General features: G+C 44.2%; 1 protein-coding gene across 7 annotated transcripts in view; it reads left to right on the forward strand.

The window, feature by feature from the left end:
* Nucleotides 1-16054, forward strand: part of PAPPA (pappalysin 1) — a 384400-nt gene that overhangs the window by 241630 nt on the left and 126716 nt on the right. For all 7 annotated transcript variants that reach the window (XM_068656712.1, XM_068656711.1, XM_068656714.1 and 4 more), the window contains one exon: nucleotides 11527-11672. In XM_068656712.1, coding sequence (XP_068512813.1) covers nucleotides 11527-11672 — 146 coding nt within the window. The remainder of the gene's footprint in view (nucleotides 1-11526; nucleotides 11673-16054) is intronic.

Below are 16054 nucleotides of genomic sequence, written 5' to 3' on the forward strand. Positions count from 1 at the left end.
GATTCTGGGAACTTCAAAGCTAAATGTTCTTCTGTGAAATTTCTGTTTCAGTGACTGACATTTTCTGTTTCCTTGTAATCTCTTCATTGCTGGGAAAGAACAAGTGTAACCAGCTTTCACGGATCTCATAATATTTGAATCTGACTATTCATTTTTTATTTTTTCTTAAAAAACATGTTAAGGACTTTGCTGTTGGAGAGAGAGACTTACGGGTAGGACTTGCCAGTAGCCCCCACAAAAAAAGAGAAAATAAAAAGAGCTGGTGAGTTCTTCATTCAAACAGGGAGAAAAAAATCTCACAAACTTGAGGCTCTTAGTGCCAGGGTGTAAGGTTTTCTTGGTTTCCCTGGAGTGAAGTCTCCAACACCAGACGATGTTCTTTGCAATCTCACTTTGGTGTCTCCTGCTCTTTCCTGCATAAGATGAAACGAGGAAACTTCAACCAGTCTCACTCGAGTCGGGTTTTCATTTCTTTCTCAGAAAAGAGGAAAATTGGGATTATCCTAAATATAAGCCATTGATGGTCTGCCCACTGCAGCAGGACCAACTTTGTGCACAGCCCTGCCAGAAGGTTAAGAAATGAGATTTGGAAGTTCATGAGTTATAAAAACAAAAACAGAAAAGAAGCGGCATCTCCAAAGAAAAAGTGATGTTTTGCAAGATGCATATTTGGGCTGATTATTTTGGCCCATCATTTCCAGAAGTATCTGTAATAAACATGCTGGGTCCTTTGTGGTTATATATGATTTTATTATTTTTTTTTTGATGATGTCGGCCTGAGTCCAAGTTTCTTTTTGTTCCAATAGCAATGTATATCTCACTTCGTGGCACGGGGTTTATGCGCAGGGAGGATTAATGTCAGAAAGGGAGATGAAAGGAGCAAAGAATTTGATCTTGTTCTTTTTTCATCCTGCATTTTTTGCTGCATGTTAATTAGAGGAGATGCTAAAGGAGCAGCTCGGCATCCGGACCCCTCGAGGTCCCAGCTGCACACCCTGCAGGGATGGCGTGAGGTGCCCCTTTCCAAAGGGGCTGTGACTCACGGTGAGCTAACTGCAAGTACCCTGAGACCACAGCACTCCGCAGCCTGACCTGTGCTTGGCTCCCCCAAATCACCCATGTTCCTTGGTTGGGGGTTCACCCCAGCATGGTCTTTGCCCTTCCATGTGTAGTCAGTGTAGGTGGGTGCTGCTGAGCCCAGCGCAGGCAGGATCGGTGCAGCAGGGTAACCCCATGCTTTGGGTGTACCCTAAAGAGGGGGCATGTGGAGCTCCCCTGTGCTTCAAAAGCACCAAACGTGGGTTGCTCCAGCCTGGAGTCCTAAGGGTCATGCCAGCAAAGCTCTTGGCTGAAAAGGTGACTTCAAGCCTGACCCTAGAGCCACAAGGGTAGGGAGGAGAGAGACAAGGCTGGAGCTGAATATTAACAGTGGAAATCCTTAGACATCTCTAATATAGAGAGTTGCTATGATCTGCTCCTATAATTAAAGGAAATTCTGTGTCAAAGCTTCAAGTTTCCTCTTGATCTCTGGCTTCCAGTCTGATTAACAGAGCCTCTACCTAACTCTTGACCTGATTCAAGAGAGTGATGACAGGCTGCATTCCTGGTCTCTGGTGCTTTTCATAAAAAATCAGGTTTGTTCTGGTGACTGAAACCAAAATGTCCTTTACTTGAACTATTGTGCAGTGTGCTATGCACGTATCTGTTGGTTGTTCTTGGAAGCTCTGTGGGATGAGAGGTGGTATGTAAATGCCAAATATTATTAGAACGGTGGCTGCTCACTCATTGAAAGCAGAGCCCTGGTTCCACGAGAAAATCTGTTTATGAACTGAATGTGCTACATCGTCTTCGAAACAGCAAAGCCAAGGGATTCAGGAAGGACCGGCTTATCGGAGGGAACTCCGACTTTCCATCTGCTGAGCACCAGACCTTTAGGACTTCTTGGAGATCGTAAAATATCAGTAAAAGATTGTAAAATAAGAGGGAAGGATTGTAAAATATGATTAGTGGCCACCAGCAGAAAACCTGAAGGATCAGTAACACAAATCACCGCTTCCATAAAAGAAAGATGATCCACGGTATCAAAGAGCATAGACACGAGATGGAGTTTCTAATCCCAGCTGCCACGCTGAACGGTTACGTTCCTTTGAGAAAATTATTGCATTTCTGTACCCCTGTTTTGGTGTTTGCATGACAAAGGAAATTCTTCTGCTTGCCCGTTTCATAGCTTCTTCAGCCCTGGTGACATTTCTTGAGGGGAGGCCCAGCGCAAGGGTTCTTGTCCCACTTTAGCACCACTTAAGCCCTTGGACGGGATTTGGAGCGGTGCAGAGGGCTTGTGTCAGGGCTTTGACCAGAGTGGAATTTCTCTCTTCATGTTTAGGAAGCGTTTTGAGGCCCAGAGGGGAAGCACTGTGGAAGTGCCAAGCGGTATAACTGATGGTTAAAATAGCCCGAAGTATATGTACCTTCCTATACTGATTTAAAGTCTCGAGTATACATGAATGAGGCTTGCTGCAGCCAAAAGGGCTTTCGGAAAAGCGGCAAAGGAAATCTGTTTTAACAACTGGTTCCTGAAAATATCCTTACGCCACTTCTTTCTTTATCGTTTGACTTTTCTCCTTGTTGCAATGGTTCAGCCTGTAGAGTCTGGAAAAACATCAGGGTAACCAGGGCAGAGGGAATATCAGATGGAGATGAGGGATGGATAAGAGACAAATTACAGTACATTTCTCATGGGTCATTTGGCTTTAGGCTTGAAAAGGAGAGAGAGAAAAATCCCAAAGTAGTAAAAGAAACAAAAAGAGACAATCAAAACAAATAAACCTGCCAGTGTTGCTGATTTCAAAGGTCTGTGAAATGTGCATATATGCTTCATAATGCTTTGCTGTTTTAAAGCTATGTTTCTTGAAATGTTCCACGCTTTAATCCTACTCACTGTCTCAGAAGTTAATTGTACAGTAAGATCGCAATTCTCTTTGCCAAGGCTTTCCCTTTGTTTTCTTTTTTTCTCCTCCTGCAAGTTGGCTGGCCAGCATATCTTTTCCTAGGTCTGGGGAGCTGGTTAGCTTAATTATTTTTTATAGTTGTGCAAGGAAACAGGGGTTTTCGGTTCTTGCTGCACGAGTGAACTCAAATGTTCCTCTGTTCTTGGATGTAAACCTCGCGAAGGAAGAAGGCTCAGGGATCACATATTTATGGTCTGTAGCGCTGCAACTCTATATAACACTATATAAAGGTTATATAAGGGTGGGGGGCTCTGGTACAAGCAACAGGCATTGAAGCCAGGGAAGATAAAAGGAAGAGGGGGATAAGTGCATTGACAGCCACCCCAAAGTTTCGCCCAGAGCCCAGACAGAACATGTTTGACATTTGAAAATTTTTTGCATCATCTTTTTCCCCATTCTTTTTCCCTGAGCCTCTACTCTTTCTTATCCTGGCCAGAACCAGCAGCAAAAGTGCCGGGGAAAAAAAATCTGTTTTCACTGTATTTCTGAATCTGAGCCCAGGTTTGTGAAGGATTTGGCAAGGGTTTACAAACCTTTGAGAGAATCCGTGTGGAGATCTGAGGAAACCCGCCTCCCTCCTTAAAAAAGCAAGTTGCGTTGGCCAGAAATTGGGCAAAAATTGGTTGTTTCAACTGAGGTTTCCTTTGAGATTTTGGATTTGAACCTGAAGCTGCACTTTGAGAATCAAATTTTGCTCTGACTAACTCTAGATTTACTGGAGCAAATACATCGCAGTCAGCGCTGATGCTTCGTGCACAGCCCAGCGAGAACAGGAGTTGGCTCAAAGTGCGAGCGCACTTGAACCGAAACGAAAGAGGACCCAGAGCAAGGCTCGGAGCAGTCCAGCCGGCAGGTTTGTTCCAACCTGTTGCTGTGCTTCAGGCCACGAAGCAGATGCTGCATTTACAACATCCAGGAGTTATCTATAGGCAGCTGGATGAAATGCAGCCCTATCATTTATTTATTAGCCGTCTTTGGGTCAGAAAGTCTGCTAGGGCTGAGCAGGGGTGCAGCGTTGGGGTTGTATGGATGATAATATTGATTTTTAGAATTTGGTAGCCAATCACTTCCTTTATGTATACATTTGTTTGTTCGTTTTTTTTCCTTGCAGTCCTATAGATTTAGCATGCAGTAGAAATGTGCTTATTTCTAGGATTGTCTAGAAGTGCTGTTGGAAAGCCAGCATTTCAAGGCAAATAAAATTAAACTGATGACTTCACAATTGTAAAAAATTGCTACTTTAGACCAAGGAGCTGCTCTCAGTCTCTGTTCCAGGATAAAGAAAACCCAGACCCAAATGAGTCCCATATTTTAGACAGTAAAAATCTTTTTCTATATTTTTCCTGTTTTTTTTTTTTTTTTTTCATGGGGTGAGTAAAGCCTGAGTCACCAACATAATGATGGAATTAATTCAGTTTGGAAAAGAGGACAACCTAGGATCAACAAACACCCAGACTTTTGTAACCATGTCGGCTTTTATTTTGTGATGTGTCTTACTCAGGGATGGCTCTCTGTGTAGGACATGCCACTGGTGTCCAAACCCCTGGTCCAGCTCTAGGCAGCTCTGGGAGCATGCTAACAGCATCGCTGCAGCGATACAGAGTTCAGCACTGGCTACCAAATTTACCCGAGAAGCTAGTTCTCTATTTCAGCAATTATGCCAAGACCTTTCTTGGATCCTTATTGCTATTTTTCCTTTTGCACAAACATCCTTTTTCTTTGTGACGGGAGATCAGATTTGGGGGCTCTAGAGGACATTTTGCTGCAGCAGATAAACCAAAATTCTTTACAAGCTGCCAAGCCTACATGTGCTGACAGTGCCTGCGATTTATGCTTTTGGACATGACCTACTGACTGCCTGGTTTGGATGCGGTCAGGATTACAGTTAGACATTTGGATGTCAGTGTGAATACAGGCAGCGATCTGGATCTAAGCGGGAACCGAAAACCTTTCGCTTGTAATATTCTGGCTCCACTCTATTTCAGGCTCTTTCCCAATCACTGAAAGATTTATACCTTTATCAATAAATTATCATGACTTTTACTACACTTACACCAGTGTCTTAAATTAACACTAAACTAAATGTAGATGAGGCACACTTCCTGCTTCACATGATTTATGACAATCCATCTGAAATGAGGAGTAAAATTAAATTTGCCAACAAAGGCAGATCTTTAACATGAGGTCAGACAAAAATTTTGGAAGTCCACTGCTAAAGGAGGTTTGTGGGTTGTCCTTTCTTATTCAGGTTTTTGATAAAGCTGTAGCACTTTAGATGAAAACAAACAAGCAGTAGGAACACTTGTAGGTCTGAAAGCTCTATTGGGTATTTTATGTCAGGATGGAGCTGATAGACAGGAGGAACGTAGCAGTTGTATGGCACTAGTAAGCTCTCAGCTTGAGGACTGTCTACCTTTGATGATCAGCCTTTAAGAAGGATATGGAGAGTGCAGCTGAGAAAATCAGAAATGACCAGAGGTCTTAAAAATATGGCCAGTGGGGACAGACTGAAGACATACGGTGGGTTTAGCTTAAAACCAAGGTGATTTGCAATAGATGTAAAGAGCTTTGAAATAAGTAATTTGGTAAAGCAGAAGGGAATCATCGTATCTCCCTTTCGGTGGAGAATGGCACAGTTACTTGTCACTTCTGTTGCAGCAAAAAAGACTCAGGTAGACCTTGAGAAAAACTTCCTGACAGTAGAGGTATTGAGACCTGGGTGCTGGCTGGGATGCTGGGTGCTGGGGCAGTTGCAGAGTCCTTGTCACGTGCAGTTCTAGGTCTGAGCTAGATAACAACAAATTTGGTGGAGATGCTCCTGCTGTGGGATGCTGGGCTAACAGTGGTGGGCTCTGGACATCCCTTCTGGACTTGTTTTTCGGTGATTCCATGACAGAAGGCAAAAGGCAGCTCATACGCTGGCACCAACACTGCATCTCCAAAGGACGAGCCCCGTGTCTGACTACCCGAGACTCAGAAATCACAGGGGGAAAAGCTAAATTGTAATTGCGTGCGTCTGCCAAATGGCCCCATTTCAAGGTCAGCTTTCAGTGCTGTTAAGCCATGGCTCTTGCCATTATCTTCAGGAAGCACATCATTTATCTCAGAACTGTCCTTGCTGCTCACTGCAGATACTGAATAATCTCTAGGTGGACACTGCACCCTAAAACCTTGGGTCCCCCGTGTTGCTTGACCACATGGCTTGATGACTGCCCCCGACACACCAACTGCTGTGGTTTTTGCTGCCTTAATGAGTGCGCTAGCATCCGTCCTTGGGCCGAGCTCAGAGCCAGAAGGACCAAGGGGACACAGCTGAGAAGCATTGGGCACACCGTGCTGGGAGCCACCCCTAGGTCTGTCACGGGCAGCCTGTGAGTGCCGCCAGCGCTGCCCAGGAAAGCTTCCTCCATGCCTGCTAAATTACATGTCGTGCTTTAAGGGCTGCCAGTTCTCTGAGAGCACCAAATGAAAGAAGGAACACGAGGTCTTGGGAAGGAGAGTGATGTACGGGGTCCTCGTGAGGAGATTTGCTGTGCCCTGCCATGTGCTGAACCCGCTAGGTGAGGGACGGGACGCTGTATGTAAGGAGGCAGAAAGGGAGGCTGAGGCTGGCTTCCCAAGAAAGTGCTGGTTTGCTTTGTTGTTGTTTTGTTTTAGATAGTGAAATGCAATGCCTTTTATTCCTAAGAAACACAAAAAACAAAACAAAACAAAAAAAAACACAGAAGTTAACTCCACGGTGAGCAGATAACTAAGTTCCTACTCCTTGTTTGTGTGGGGTCTTGCAAATAATGTCCTAAGTACTTTTGTGTTTTTGCTGTAAAGTGACACTTGTCTTTGAAGGAATAAAAACAAAACAAAGTCAAATAGAGAATAACTCAGAGCAAACAGTAGGAAACATTTCCTAACAATAAGGGCTTCCACGCAAAACCAGCCACGAGTGCAGAGGCTGCACCGTGGCTGCGTCAGGGCAAGCTGCTCTGCGGCGCTGAACCTGGGGGAGGAGGGAGAGCTCCCAGCCATGTACAGAACTGCTCCACGCCAGTGACCAGGGCCGGATTTAATATGATTGGACCTGATACGTGATACCGACCGAGCTAAAAAGCTGTTGTCAGACGTATGTGTAGCTAAGGGCAGAGGTTTGACGCTGGGTTTGGCTCTGGAGCTGAGGGCCAGCAGAAGGGAGCTCCTCACAGTGCTCCCCCTGGCCGGATGGGGCTATGGGTATGGGGGACAAGCCTGCTGGCCAGGGACTTCGCCTCGCTACCTGAAAACACGTCCTGCCATGTAGAAGCCCCTGCCCGAATGGCCAGGAAATGGGCTTGACAGATGAGACAGGCGCGGGGATAATGGCTCGTGTGACGGATGGGGCGGTGGCAAGGCGCTGCGGGGTGAGCTACAGGCTCCATTAGGCTGAAACTGGAGCGCTGGAGGGGATGCCTGTTCCTGACTGAGGGCTGGGGCTTCCTGGGTAAGAACGAGCTGCCGTACAGCACAGCTTTCAGAGCGCAGGAAAAAAACAAACCCGAGCTTTGCATTGGACAAATAGGTCAGGGAAAAGATCTGGGTGGGAATGTGCATGTTGCCTGATACGATGTCCCAAATGGCCTTAAACAGACCATAGAATTTCTATGTCTAAACCAGATTCCAGCGAAGGAGACCTTTTATGATGCACTAATAGGCTCATTAGGCTTTCTTGAGCTAGGCACGCTCACAGCATCGTATGTTTTTTCCATTACAGGAATTACACGTGTTTTGTTGTGCTTTGGGTTTTGTTTTGTTTTCCACATAGACTTGCCCTGACAGTTCCCCATTCAGGTTTATATTGGAGGTACCATCTCGAGCCAATGAATTTTATGAAATATGTTGCTGGCACTCACGGAGAGATGCATAAAGGAAATATTCTAATGACAGTTGGAAAGGCTTTGATCCCTTTCCAAGACTGCACTCATGTCTTTGAAATGCGAGTTTGGCAGTGCTGGAAAGGCTGGGCTCTTTGGCTCTCTTTGGCACCAGCCCATGTGACAGACATTATGTCCTCTGTCAGGGGACCCACATAACCTTGAGAAGTGTAAGCAATGCTCGCAGATTGCGTTGGGTCAGATAGCCTGGGCTGATAACAAAGCAGCCGCAGCAGCAGGGGGGAGTCAGCCCAGTCCAACGCAATAACCGAAAACTATTTTGACCTGGTAACTGTTGGGTCTGCTGCCTGCGGCTACGGAGTTGGACATGAACTGCAAAAGTAGTTAATTTATGCCTCCTTGAGTGTAGGAATGTGGTGATGATGGATAGGGATGGGAGGTTATTAGAAACATGGGGAGGAAGGAGAGGATGGAATTCCAGCTCATGTTTTTATCTCTTACACACACACGTTCCTTTGCATACATACTCTTGGCTGGCTCGCATGTGTGCACAGCCCAAACCCTTGCTTACACTCACACCTCCGTTCATGCACGCACATGTTCACATGCTTACAAGGGATTTGCCTGAGCTAAATGCTTTAGCATGTTTATGTGTTGGGGGTTGCAGAGTGCTGTTACAAAGGGGGTTGCATTTACTTTCTTCCAAGCATGGCCTGTTTACACCTACTCCTGTGCAGAGCCCTTCCTAAAAAAACCCTCATAGCCTTCTGCCCTTACACCATCTGAACATATTCTGCTCCTTCGCAGACTTCTGCCTTCTAGCGGAGAAGTAGTGGTCAGAGAAATACCGTAAAGTCCAAGTGACATATTACAGTGGCTTTACATAAGACATGAATCCAGCCTGGGTGATGCACTGACATCACCGGCCAATTAGTTAAATGCTGTCTGCAGTAATAACCCGTATACAGAACAGCCCTAGAGCTGGAGCACACAGCCTGCGTGTAGCTGACTGAGAGAGCGATTGTGGCCGTGCGTCGAGGATTTAAGTGGGGATTGGATTGTTTAAAAATAAGCAAAACGACAGCTGAGAATAAAGAAATATCAGTTTAAATAATTTGAAACCATAAGAGAAGAGCGAGGATAAAACTGGTAATCTCAGGAGGGGAGTGTGATTGTAGTTACTGCTACAGGGATTTGCATAGGCAATAAAGCATCTGTATCCAGAGTCAACAACTGCAGCCTCAAATACATACGGCGAGCCCTTCCTTCCCACAGTGATACAAAACACAAACATTTTTCTACTCAGGGGCACGCAATGCTTCTGCTTCTGTGCTTTTCTCTCTTGCACAAAGTATCACATTGCTCTCACGTTCTCTTACACTTTTGCTCTCTCTCCCCGATGCTGACATGTGTGCAAACATGCACATTGTCCCTGCACGTGCACACGTCTTCCGTCACACTTACCCCCCCGATACGCTTACACTTTCATTTGGAAATGCTCATTAGCTCTCGTGTAATTTCAAACTGTTGCTCATGGACACACTTAACTACGAGCCCATGTTTGGAAAAGATGTTTTCAAAGGCACAAAGAAGATCCTGGAAATAGATTAAGCACGGCCACAGATCATTATACAGATACTTGCAGAACAAGCTGGAGGGAAAGATCTGTGTATTTTAAGAAGATGTGTTGGGAACAGTGGAGAGATGAGAAATCTGTAAAGGGTCACAGAGCTGACCTGTCCTTCAGGATGTCATCCGCATTGATTGGAAGATAAACACTGTATGGAATGGAAACATACCCTTCCATTGGTGTCCCCAAAGAGTACGTCTTCCTCCATGAGTCAGCGAGGGCCTGGGGACACCCAACCATGAACTATTTTGGAGGCAATGACTTCAGCAAGTGGCAGGGGAAGCTATTGTGGAAATATGAATGTGTTTTCCATTGGGGAGTCCTCCAGGGAAGGACAGAAAGATCTTGGTGCCGATCCAACTCCCCTGTTTTTTTTTTCACCCTTCTGGGAACGAAAGCCTTGCAAAGTATGCGAGGAACCTTACTGAAGGCAAGTGCATTTGGTTTGTACAAGCTCCGTGAATCTGTACCCATGCACAGATGGAAAGGGGGACTTAAGGAAGAAGGGACAAACTGCTCAAAACGGTAACAGTGTCCTTCCCTAACAAGCTGGTCAACCATGCATGACACAGTGTGGTCTTTCTTTCCATTATTTCCACCTGTCAAGTGAAGACAGCACAACTCATCCATGTTTTAGGTCTCACTACAGCACCTAGTATCAAGAGGCAATGTGAGCTGGAGACAGAGAACTTAGCGGTTTCCTCTAATGGCTTTCTGAAGCTCTGCTCCAAGTTAGATCCTCGCAGTGCCACTGAAGCCAGCGCAGCACCAGGGCATGCGCTTCGGCGAGTCGCTCTTCCTGTAGGCATCGACAATGTCTACTTCTTTCGCGGAGTGCCAAAAGTAATTCTAGTGGCTGTCTAGTGGCTTAAGAGACTGGCTTTGCTTGCCCACAAGCAGATTGTAACCTCCTGATGTCCCAAAAGCTAAGAAACTGTGCTTATCTTGAGGCACCTAAGGAGCCTTTGGAATGTCATGGTAGGGGACCAGCCACTCCATGGGAAATCTCTTGCAAGGCACACTAGGTCCGTCTCCCAAGGCAGAAGGGAGACACATTATTAGGAAGAGAGGCTGATCCTGAAGCAGTGCTACGATTCAGAGTATTTCTCCCAGGGCTCTTTTTTTTTGGGGGGGGCAGCAGAAGAAAGAAATTCCCCCTCTGTTGGTCAGCTCTCCTCCTGGTCTGAGGCCAGAAGCTGATGAACGTACCAGTGTGTCTTTGAACACAGGCATGACCCACTTGTTCTGCCTTAAGGGATTTCTAATGAGACTAATTTTTATCTGTATTTTTCCACATTTTTAACGCTGTGTAATTGGGAATTTGGGATGGAAGCATGTTGCCTGCCTGTAATATTTTTGCCTGTTTTTAGGCTTGGTTGGTTTACGTTATTAGTTTGCAAGACTCAAATACAGCAGATCTAACCTTGTGTTGCTTATTCCCTTCTCCTTGTTACAACTTTGTTTGCTGGAAATAGCAAACTAATTAAAATAGCAATTCCCTAAGAAGCATCCTGTGTCAGGGTTAGACCTGGTGCATCTCAGCACAAATAATGCTGCTGGTGCCAAAGGAGTAGTGTCACGAGCTGGTGCCAGACTAAAGACCTGAAGCTTGTTATTGTGGAGGAGAATTATAGGTAAAAACACGGAACAGCTTAGAGAAAATGCACAAGGTAACTGCTGATATAAAAAGATTTACTGACCATAATACGTGGTTAATTACACTCATGATAAATAGATTCCTATACTTATCTTAGGAATATGGACAGCTTTATGTATTTACCTTGGATTTTGTGGCTGTGGTTAAGCAATGGCTGGAAGTCCTCAGATGAGATTCACCATATGAATGCAAAGTAATTGAAGTTTGGGAGTGGGTTATTAAAATATTTTGGGTGACTGATACACAGGATATTATAAGATCTTTGCCTGGATTGCAGAACTTCTTCAATACTTTGTTGCTTTTTGTGCTACCTTTAGAAAAAAATTTATTATATATATATATATATATTTTATTTTTTTTTTTTTACAGAGCATACTTAGATGTCAATGAACTGAAGAACATACTCAAGCTGGATGGATCCACACACCTCAACATCTTCTTTGCCAACTCCTCCGAGGAAGAGCTGGCTGGAGTGGCAACTTGGCCCTGGGACAAGGAAGCCTTGATGCATCTAGGTGAGTGATAAAGATGTTTCTTCTTTGTAAAGCATTCTTTTGAGGCGCTAAGAAGGAAAGACAAATATGCGCTAAGCTCTGTTCTGATTTCTTATCATTCCTCTAATATATAGTCAGGGGAAAAAAAGTATTTCACGATTCCCAGATACTGGCTCACAACCAGGAAAATATTAGGTTATAAACCCAAAGCATATTATGGTATTTGTAGATGATGTCAAGCTGAAAGTATTTCACCTTTTAAGTGAAGCTACTTTACAGGGCATTCACTCCATGAGAGCACTTTGCAAAGAAGACTTGGGGGGATAGGTGAGGGAACACAGACAAAGGTGAATTTTTAACCTTAACCTGTTGTGTTATGATCCTTAGTTCATCACTTAGTAAGTGTCCAATTAATTTTCTTTTCAGATTACAGTTAACATTTGTTACTATTTTTTTCCACCAATGTGCAAAAGAGCAAACTGCTGAGAGATTGTATTTCTAACGTGCTTGAGTAGAACTGGGAAGAGTTTGCTACTCTGCAGATTGGCCTACATGCTTCATACGTAGTTTGCTGGCCATGGCTGTTGGAACCCAGGAGTCCAGACAAAGCTATGCAACCTAGCAAATGACCCGTGGCCTTAACACCTCCAGTGGTTCTGGATCTGTCTTCCTTGCAAAATGTCATGCAAACCTCAAAAGGTTCAGAAGGCACCGTCTGAGTCTGTGTGTACTTATCTGAACTGCACCAACCTCCCTCAGGCTGCAAACCTGATCTGGTCATCTTTACAAGAGCAAGGATTCTTACAAGTTTTCCAGATGATTCTCCACCCTGTCTAGACCTTCCTAGGCTGGGGATGAAGTCCAGCCTCAGCCATGTTCAGTCTTTGTGAAAGGCTGAGCCACTTTTTTCCTTATCCAAGCCCACACTGAGCAAAACAAAAAAAGATGTGGCAAATATAAAGCCCAGAAGAGGACAGCAAATATGGTGTTTATTATTCTAAAGCATACTAAACATATATTCTAAAGCTATGAAGGCTGAACTACAACTTTTCTGTATTCAGAAGTGCATTACCCCAAACCCCGACGTTAACACCTCTTTATAGTCACCTATCTCTGTAGCCAAGAGGCTCCATGGTCAGACCAAGCAGTTGGAGCTGGCTGCCCTACTTCTGTTAGTCAGCATTTTATTATGAAATCCAGCTCTGCAGCTGCTCTGGAAGAAGTGTGAGCAAACTTCCCTTCCCAGGAGCCGCACTGACACACATCCAGACAAAATCTCCTGCTGAGCAGGACTGGAAGTGAAGCCACTTCCACTCTGCCTTGCCTCCAGCCCCATCTCCACGGGCTCCTGCTGGGAGCACCCGAAACAGAAGGAGCTGTGAATGCCCACTGGTGAGCTTTCTCCATGGCAACATCTTTTGGCAAAAACAAAGAAATATATTAACCCCAGTGTCAACCAACCCCCATGCCTCTGTGATTTCTCTCTGTAGTACCGCAACCCTCTACTCCTGTCCCAGCCCCACAGCAACTCTGGTTGCTGTTGGGAAACACCATCCCTGCTGTTCCTACTGGAGTGAAATAAGGCAGGAATAGATCTGATTCACCCCTAAATGAGTATTTTCATAGCTTCCCTTGGTATCGCCATGGGAGGGAGCAGAGAACAAGGGAAGAACTCCAGAGCACCAAGAAGAACCTTCTGCAAGAGGGCTGGGGCTTGCCCAAAGCCCTGATGAGTTCTTCTGTCACTTCGTTAAGCTAATTGTCAACATCATGCCTGAGCAAAACAATTTAAATTCAGCTCCTACAGTGTATTGACAGAATTCATTGACCAAAGAGAGAAAAAAAAGACGTTAGCCAACAGTTTGAAGTTGACTTGCAGTGGAAAAAAAGTAAAAATAAATAAATAATGGCCATAATTTCCTGTCATAATAGCCCTCCCAGACCTGTGCTTGGTCTGTAAGAATTCATCTTTAATCTTTTTTACTCTCTTCTATAAATCCAATATGTACTTAATAAAAAATATGAAATATGTCCTGTGGTGCAGATCTAAAGGCTGGGATAGAGATTGTCTGGGTGAGGGAGTTTATCTTTTCTGTAAAACTGCAATTGATTTAGATTCTTGACAGCTGTGAAAAATATAAATTTTCAACAAAGGCAAAAATAAAATCTCCCTCTCCAGCTGCCTCAGGGCTGTCCAATGCCAGAACTGTTTAGCCAGCCTTTATTATGAAGGCACATCCTGCTGGGGAATTTCACCAGTACTCCCAACATTTAAAAACAAACTCTGGAAGGGTCTTGGGGAGTGAGACCCCCACAGCACAATGCACCAAGGTGCTCTCTGGGTGTGAGTGGCTCCAGCTGGGTAGAGCCCAAGCTGTGGAGGAATCAGAGTATGAATCAGATCAAGGGGAGATAAGGACATTGGGAACATGGGGAGCTCAGTAGCTGCACACTTGGAGGTCTGTATACAGCTGATGAGGCTTGTGGAGAACCAGTGTGAGAGGCAGCTCAGTGTTGTGAAAAGGACACCCATGCTCTGAATGTGGCATAGTAGGCATGATGTTGCAGTGTGAGTAATGTTGTTCACTCTTTTGTGTCTATCTAAATTTGCTGTTCAACTCTTTACACTAACCGTATATTTATGCATGCACCTGTGACTCCACTGTGTGCATGTGTTCACATGTGCCTAGGTGCAAAGGGGAAGTCTTTTCTCTCTTGCTGTCTGTGCCTGTGTCCTTGCAAGACATACAAAGTGGTCCTTCCTCTCCCTTCAGCATTGGTAATATTAAAGCTGGAGCACTGGGTCATGTTTGGACCCATACTTGAAGGAAACATGAGACAACTGGGAAAAGCAAAGGAGAACAAACAGGGAGGTCAAGAATAACTGAGCTACAAGGAAAAGTTGACTGGATTAGGGCTATTTGGCCTCAAGGAAAAAAGCCTGGAGTGAGGAAGGTGATGATCTCACAAAAGCTGGTGAAAGGGGAGGAGAACGGTCTGCTCTCTGTATTGGTGTGAAGCGGGACTCGAAGTCATGAACTTAAATTGCCAAAAAAATCAATTCAGATTAGATGTGAGTTAAGTCCTTGCAGCTGTAAGGATAACGAGTGCTGAAATTGATTGCTGGGGCAGTCATATCATCAGAGGTTATAAAGAGACATTTAGGCCAATATATGTGAGGGATGGCATAGACCTCGTTGGTCCAGTGTTGTTTTGAGAGCTGGATTAGGTGGTTTCTTGAGTCTTCTCAGTTTTATTTTCCTGTAATTCCATGGTTATTGCAACAAAAGACTCCAGGCAGATGAGAATGAAGAATCTATGGTGCATCAGAAGCTGGTGATCTCATCTTCCCTGTGCTATAGACACTGATAAAGTTCCTCCTGCCAAAGCCTTTTCTCTCCTCATTGTCACTAAATTATTAGTGTACCATACCCAAGATTTATTTTCCTGCTATTAGTTTTACAAAGCAGTCTCCTGTTCTCATGGTAGGTAATATATACAAATAGTTTTAAATAAAAGGCTTGGAAAAGTTGAGGTCAATAAGCTAAATAAAGAAAATATGAAGCATATAATAAATCCAAAGGTACATCTAACAGAGCTAAAAATATAATGCTTATGATTAATTCAATATACTATAAATCCTCACAAATTTACTATTTGCTTATCTACACATCCCATAATTCACACAACAAAAAAAAAATCACCATTGGCTTTCTTTGCACATATTTAACAACCATGCATTTTTTATTTTTTTTTTCAGAATTATCACATTCCAGGATTTCTTTTTTTTGACACATTAGACTTATGCATATTCATTAGCGGACTGTGCAGTTCAGATCAAACTAGGCTTGCCTGAGTATATGAGCAGAGTGTATTTCTGACAGATACTTCAAAGCTGTCTACAGGATCAGAGCACACCCCACAGATATCTCCCCCTTCCCAGCATTGGGTGTTTTCCATTTTCTTTGTCCAGGTATTAGTTTGCAAATATTGGTGCAACTTAGTGCAATTTTAGGGTGTTTCAGAAGTTAGTGGGTTTGTATTTTACATTTACCCTGCGTAATAACACACTGAGAGTGCTCCAGGTACAGTCTGTTTGATGCTTGATTCAAATGTGTTGCATGGTTTGAAATGCACCAAAACCACGGTGAATATTGGTCTTTCCACTGGTTATGCTCAATTTTGTGTGTAGGTTTTTAACTCAAAAAATCATATGTACAATTATTTCATACTGTGCATTTTCAGATCATTTAGTGTGCTGAAGTGGAATGATTCTGCCCAGACCAATATTCACCGTGGTTTTGGTTTAGGACGTTGGTCTTTGTCCCATGATTCCTCATCCTTGGGGTCCCAGATTACGGATGAGGTCAGACCTTGCTGTGCAGTTCCTCTGAGCAGGCAAT

Source organism: Anas acuta, chromosome 20 (genome assembly GCF_963932015.1).
Source record: "Anas acuta chromosome 20, bAnaAcu1.1, whole genome shotgun sequence".
In the NCBI taxonomy this organism is placed as follows: domain Eukaryota; kingdom Metazoa; phylum Chordata; class Aves; order Anseriformes; family Anatidae; genus Anas; species Anas acuta.